Source organism: Chrysochloris asiatica, unplaced genomic scaffold (assembly GCF_000296735.1).
Source record: "Chrysochloris asiatica unplaced genomic scaffold, ChrAsi1.0 scaffold00165, whole genome shotgun sequence".
Lineage (NCBI taxonomy): Eukaryota > Metazoa > Chordata > Mammalia > Afrosoricida > Chrysochloridae > Chrysochloris > Chrysochloris asiatica.
The window spans coordinates 3,017,779-3,024,669 of NW_006408683.1; the positions used below are offsets into that span (position 1 = coordinate 3,017,779).

General features: G+C 39.4%; 1 protein-coding gene across 1 annotated transcript in view; it reads left to right on the forward strand.

The window, feature by feature from the left end:
- The first annotated feature begins 5,535 nt into the window (after positions 1-5,535).
- Positions 5,536-6,891, forward strand: part of SMYD3 (SET and MYND domain containing 3) — a 1,025,869-nt gene continuing 1,024,513 nt past the window's right edge. The window contains exon 1 of the mRNA XM_006871271.1: positions 5,536-5,809. Coding sequence (XP_006871333.1) covers positions 5,646-5,809 — 164 coding nt within the window. The 5' untranslated portion in view covers positions 5,536-5,645. The remainder of the gene's footprint in view (positions 5,810-6,891) is intronic.

A 6,891-nucleotide genomic window follows, 5' to 3' on the forward strand; every position in this document is an offset into this window, starting at 1 on the left:
AATTAAAAAATTTTTTAAATGAAATAAAAAATTTCTTAGAATTGAATGAGAATGAACACACAATATAACAAAACCTTTGGGACAGAGGAAAAACAGTGCTGAGAGAGAAATTTATAACAATAAATGAAAATATCCATACAAATGAAAGAACCAAAATCAACATATTAACCTAACACCTCCAACAATTAGGAAAAAAGCAGCAAAGTAAACTACTGCCACAAGAAGAAAAATAATAAAGGTTAGAACAGAAATAAATGACATAGAAAAACAGTAGAAAGAATAAGAAAGACAAGAAGTTGGTTCTTTGAAAAGATCAATAAAATCAACAAACCATTGGCAAATCTAACAAAGAAACATAAAAACAACATGAGTAAGAAACTATATGAGTGACATCACAACAGAACCAATGGAAATAAAAAGTATAATAACAGATACTATGAAATTTGAAGTACAAATGTGAAGACCCAGAAGAAATGGAAAAATTTCTAAAAACACACAATTTACTTAAACACAGACTGAAGTAGTAAACTTGAAAACACCTATAACAAAATAGGAAATTTATCAAGTCATTAAAAGATTCCCAACTATAAATGGTCCAGACCTAGATAGCTTTACTGGTAAATTCTACCATTCAAAGAGCTGACACCAATTCTATGCAAACTATTCCAGAATATAGAAAAAGAAGGAAAACTCTTGAATTTGTTTTATGAAGCAAGCATAACCCTGATAGCAAAACCAGGCAAAGACATCACTAAAAAAGAAAATTACAGACCAACATCCTTCATGAACATAGATGCAAACGTTCTTAACAAAATTCCACCAAATAGAGTTAAAAACAATGTATCTAAAAATGAAAACATTATGACCAAGTGTGACTCATACCATGTGTGCAAGAATGGTTCAATATTAGAACAACAATCCATGTAATCCACCTCATAAATAAAACAAAGGATAAAAACCACATGATCATATCAACTGATGCAGAAAAATCATTTGACAAAATCTGTCACTCATTTCTCATAAAAACACTAAATACTTTAGGAATAGAAGGGAAATTCCTCCATATAATTAAGGGCACATATACAAAACCCATAGGCAACATCTTTCTGAATTGAGAGAAACTTACAGCTATTCTTGTGAATAGGAACCATCAAAGATGTCATCTTTATCACAACACTCCTTTATAACACTGTTCTGGGAGTCTTAGCCAGAGCTATAAGGCAAGAAAGGGAAATTAAAAGCATTCAAATTGGCAAAGAATTAAAACTCTCTCTATTTGTAGATGATATGATCCTATAAAAAGAAAATCCCAAAAGCTCAGCAAGAATATTATCAGAAATCATTAAAAGATTTAGCAAAGTGGCTGGGTAGAAGATAACATACAAAAATCAGTTGGATTCCTTTACAACAATAAAGAAAGCTGTGAAAAAGAAATCAGGAAGACAATATCATTTACAATATCTACCCAAAAGATGAAATACTTGGGAATAAATCTAAGCTGAAAACCAAAATGCTTATACAAAAAATCTATAAAACACTACTACAAGAAACCAACAAAAATGGAAGAATACACCATTTTAAGTAAGAAAACTTGACACTGTGAAAATGTCAACACTATCTAATGCAATCTCTATCTATATTGCAATTCCAATCCAGATTTCAACATCATTCTTTAAAAATTAATCATTAACTGGTTATGGGGAGTCCTAGTGTCAGGCTGTAAGATAAGTACTGGACTGCTGGGTCATTTTGAACCAAAAGGTTGGCAGTTCAAATTCACTTTTTGGAAACCCAATACAGGGTCTCGGTGAATCAGAACCTACTCCACAGCACTTAACAACAAATTTTATATGGAAAGTAAAAAGACCTCAGATAAGCAAAGCATTACTAAAAAAGTGGAATAAGTTAGAAGGCCTTTCACTTTCTGATCTCAAAAACTATTAAAAAGCTACAGTAGTCAAAACAGAATGGTACTGATACAATGGGAATCACATAGAACGGTGAAACAGAATTGAGAATCCAGAAGTAAATCATCCACTTACGGACAGTTGATCACTGACAAAGGGCCAAGATACATAAATCGGGGAAGAGATACTCTCTTCAACAAATGGTGCTGGCAAAACTGGTACTTCTTTTGTAGAAGAAACCTATATCTCATATCATATACAAAATGAACTCAATGAGAATTAAATACCTAACTGTGAAACCTAGACCTATAAAGATCACGAATAAAAAAATAGTCTAAATACACTATTAAACATAACTGACAACACACAAACAGCAGAAGACAAAATAGATGACTGGAGCTTCTTAAAAGATACACACTTACGTGCATCTAAAGATTTCACTGGACGACTGAAAAGAGTACCTACAGACTAGGGAAAAAAACATATCAGATAAGGGACTACTTTCTAAAATTTATAAAATACTTCAATGCCACACAAGAAAACAAATAATTCAATTTATAAAGGACATGAACTAATGAGACATACATGTGACCAATAATTGACCTGGTACCAATGATGATCTAGTTGTAGTTTTTTCTTTCTTCTGTCACATATAATGAACATGAGTGTGATTCATCAGATTTCATTGGCCTCTGTTCTGAGTGCATGCTGATGGCTTCCGTCATTCGGACAATTGTTTTTGTCTCTGTTCTGTTTAAGCCTTCATGGAAAGGTCTCCATAGAATATTTTTGAGTCCCTTGGACTCTTAAAATATCAATGTTATCAAAAAGCAAATATGTGAACTTTGATTGGATCATAATTTTTAAAAAGAACTCAGGAGAGGCATTCTTACAGTGGATATGGATTTTTTTCTGATGTTATAGAATTGTTAATTACTTAGGTACAATGATAATGTAGGATAAGCCAAAAAAGCCAAACCGACGGTCAATGAGTCGATTCCAACTCACAGTAGGGCTTCTGAGGCTGTAAATCTTACAGGAGTAAAACACCTTATCTTTCTCTAGAGGAACTACTGACCTCAAGGTTAACAATCCAGTGCATATCCTATAGTGCATGTTATTGTTGTTGTTAAGTACTGTGGAGTTGATTCCGATTCATAGTGACCCTGCACAAGGTTTCCGAGGCTGTAAATCTTTACAGGAGCAGAATGCCTCATCTTTCTCCTGTGGAAACACTGGTAGTTTTGAACTGCTGACCTTGAGGTTGGCATCCCGACTCGTAACCATTATGCTACCAGATCTCCTTCCTATAGTGCATAGTGTAGGATTTATAGAATATTGTTCTTACTATGAGGAAGTGCATGCTGAAGTATTTAATTATGAAATGGTACCATTGCTGTCAAGTCAGTTCTGACTCACAGTGACCCTAGATAGGGTTTCCCAGGAGAAGTAGTTGGTGGGTTTGAACCACCAACCTTGCTGCTTGCAGTCCAGTACTTATCCTACAGCACACACCAGCACTCCCAATGTTACTATGTTGTTAAGTGCCATCAACTCAGTTCTGACTCATAGCGACCATGTGTAGGGTTTCCCAGGAGTGGCTGGTGAGTTTCAACTGACAACCTTGCAGTTCAAACCAATCTTGTTGTACAGCACATTAATCCACAAAGCCACACCAGGACTCCAATGTTACCATGGAAAGTATTAATTATGAAATAGTATGATGTCTGCCATCAACAACATATGTGTATCTAAACACACACATACACCTACATACACATAGAGGGGAAAGGGAGAAAAAGAGAGTACAGAAATGGCACTTAATGGTGCTCATGAGGAACCTGCACATAGACCAAAAGACAGTTGTTTGAACAGAACAAGGGGGATACCGCATGGTTTAAAAATCAGGAAAGGTGTGTATCAGGGTTGTATCCTAATTCAATCTGTATGCAGAGCAAATAATTTGAGAAATTGAACTACATGAAGAAAAATGTGGTTTCAGGATTGGAGAAAGATCCAGGAACAACCTGCGATATACAGATAATACAACCTTGTTTACTGGAATCAAAGAGGACTTGAAGTACTTGATGAAGATCAAAGACTACAGCTTTCAGTATGGATTGCACTCAATGTAAATAAAACTAAATCCGCACATTGGAACAATAAATAACATCATGATAAATGAAAAGATTGAAGCTGTCATGGGAGGCAAATTTGTTACAAAAGATCTCTTTAAAGTGGTCATTTTAAGGATTGAGTTGACAAGTCATGGTATTTTCGATAGACTCATATGTAAGTTTCTCTGCTATTCTAAGGTTTTCAGTGACTAAATATGCTAAAGTAGTTCGTCACTCCTTCTAGTCTGTCTTCGTCTGGAAGCTCATCTGAAACCTGTCCACCATAGGTGACCCTGCTGGTATTTAAAATACCCATGGAATAGCCTCCAGAATCACAGCAACTCACAAAGTATTTAATGAAGATCAAAGACCACAGCCTTCGGTATGGATTGCATCTCAACGTAAAGAAAACAAAAATCCTCACCACTGGACCAATAACATTCTGATCAACAGAGAAAAGATTGACGTTGTCAAGGACTTCATTCTTTTTGGATCAACTATCAACACTCATGGAAGCAGCAGTCAAGAAATCAAACGACATATTGCATCAGGCAAATCTGCTGCACAGACCTTTTTAAAGTGTTGAAGCTATCAGCTTGAGGAGTAAGGTGCACCTGACCCAAGCCATGGTATTTTCAGTAACCTCATATGCATGGACAGTGAATAAGGAAGACTGTAGAAGAATTGATACTTTTGAGTTATGGTGCTGGAGGAGAATATTGAAAGTGCCATGGGCTGTCAAAAGAACCAACCAGATCTGTGTTGGAAGAAGTGCAGCCAGAGTGCTCTTTGGAGGCCAGGATGGCCAAACTTCGTCTCTCATACTTCCGACATATGATCAGGAGGGACCAGTCCCTGGAAAGGGATATCATATTTGATAAAGTGAGGGTCAGAGAAAAAGAGGAAGACCCCTAGCAAGATGGATTGGCAAAGTGGCAACCATTGTGAGGTTAGCCCAGGACCGGGCAGTGTTTCCTTCTGTTGTGCATAGGGTTGCTATGAGTCGCTACTGACTTGATGGCACCTAACAACAACATATGCATGTGAAAGTTGGACAGTGAATAAGGAAGACCATAGAAGAATGGATGCATTTGAATTACGGTGTTGGAGAAAAATATTAAAAGAACCATGGGGGAAAAAATCTGTTTTGGACATCATGATTGATGAAGTTGACGGTCATTTAAAAAGAGGAAGACTCCCAACAAGATGGATTGACACCGTAGCAGTAACAATGTCCTCAAACATAACAGTTGTGAGGATGGCGCAGGGCAGCAGTGTTTCATTTTGGTCGTTATGAGGCGGAACCGACTCGAAGGCACCTAACAATAAAAGGTGGAGGTTCTTTAAACTTTCTCTTGAACATTAACATTTTTATAATAAAAAGCTGGAGAAGAAAAGCTCACGACCTATCCTCGGCGAAGCAGGCTTGAGCAAGCCTCCTAGACGTCCCAGCTTCTGGGTCCCTGGGAAGTCCAGCGAACGGTCTGAGCATGCTCAGAAATCGGCAGCCTCGCCCCGCCCTTCGGGCTTCTGTGTGCTCGCAGGGCGCAGGCGCGCGGTTCGGGCAGTCGGGTGCAACGTGGGATAAGGTAGACGGCTGAGGTGCGGGAACTGCGAGAGGATGGAGCCCAAGAAGGTGGAAAAGTTCAGCACTGCTAACCGGGGAAACGGGCTGCGCGCCTTGACGGCGTTGCGTCCAGGAGAGCTCGTCTTCAGCTCGGATCCCTTGGCGTACACGGTGTGCAAGGGGAGTTGTGGTGTCGTCTGCGACCACTGTCTACTCGGGTACGTAAGCAGCGCCCTCGCCCGTCTGGGTCCGGAGCTACGCAGTTGCAGCGGCCCGCCTGGGGTCTCCCGCGCAGCTCCTGTAGTATGTAGGGCGGAACTGGATTTGTTTTCTTCCAATACCCTCCGGCCATGGGTAAAAATTAGGAGAGCCGGTGGTTCCGTCATTCATTGCAGTAGCCACACGGAACTCACGGTTAGTACTGAAGATTTTGAGATTTATTAGGGAAGTTTTACGTTCCGTGGAGTCTGTTCCGACTCTTAGCGACCCTGTACAGGGTTTCCGAGGAGAGACTGGTGAGTTTGAACCGACGACGTTGTGGTTCAAACCGATCTTATTAGGGAAGTGTGTTGTTATGTGCCATGGAGTCGGTTGCGACTCATAGCGACCCTGTACAGGGTTTCCGAGGCTCCTTATTAGGGAAGTGTAACAGGTTACAATTTAGGTTCAGGAAGGACTCAGGGTACAAATTTTCAGTCAGGATTGCCTCTTCTCAGCCTTGTCCACAGGCTGGTCCCCTCAGGCCTTTTGGGCTACCCTCCTTCCCTGTTACAAAACTCTTTAGCTTCTCCGCCAAACTCCTGGAGGCACCCTATTCTGCCAGCAAGCAGCCTGCCTGCAGGTGCTCAGTTCTAGCATCAGGGGGTGGGGAAAACAATCTCCTAGTTCTGCTGCCTGTAGTCTCCAAGTCTAGGAGAGACTGGCAGTGCGCCGGGGTCCAAAGGATGGGCTGCTCTCCCTACTCTTCTTTTTTGATTGTAGTGAAGCCTTCCCTTTTTGCCTCTGGGATTGCTCATTTTAAAGTCTAGCATGATGTCAAAACCACCGATCCCCTCCGTAAGTGTTCATATACCTTCTTCACATGGTTCTATCCTAACAAGGGTGCCATGTACCTTATTTACATTTTTTTAAATTTAAGATTTTTATTGTGGATTGAGTGGAAGTTTACAGGGCATATCATCAGTTTTACATTCAACAAATCATACATGTTGTTTCATTACAATGATTATAATCCCCTCCATCAGTTAACAGTATTTCTCTCGATCCACTTTAGCTTTTTAAAAAACAAACAAACAAAAAA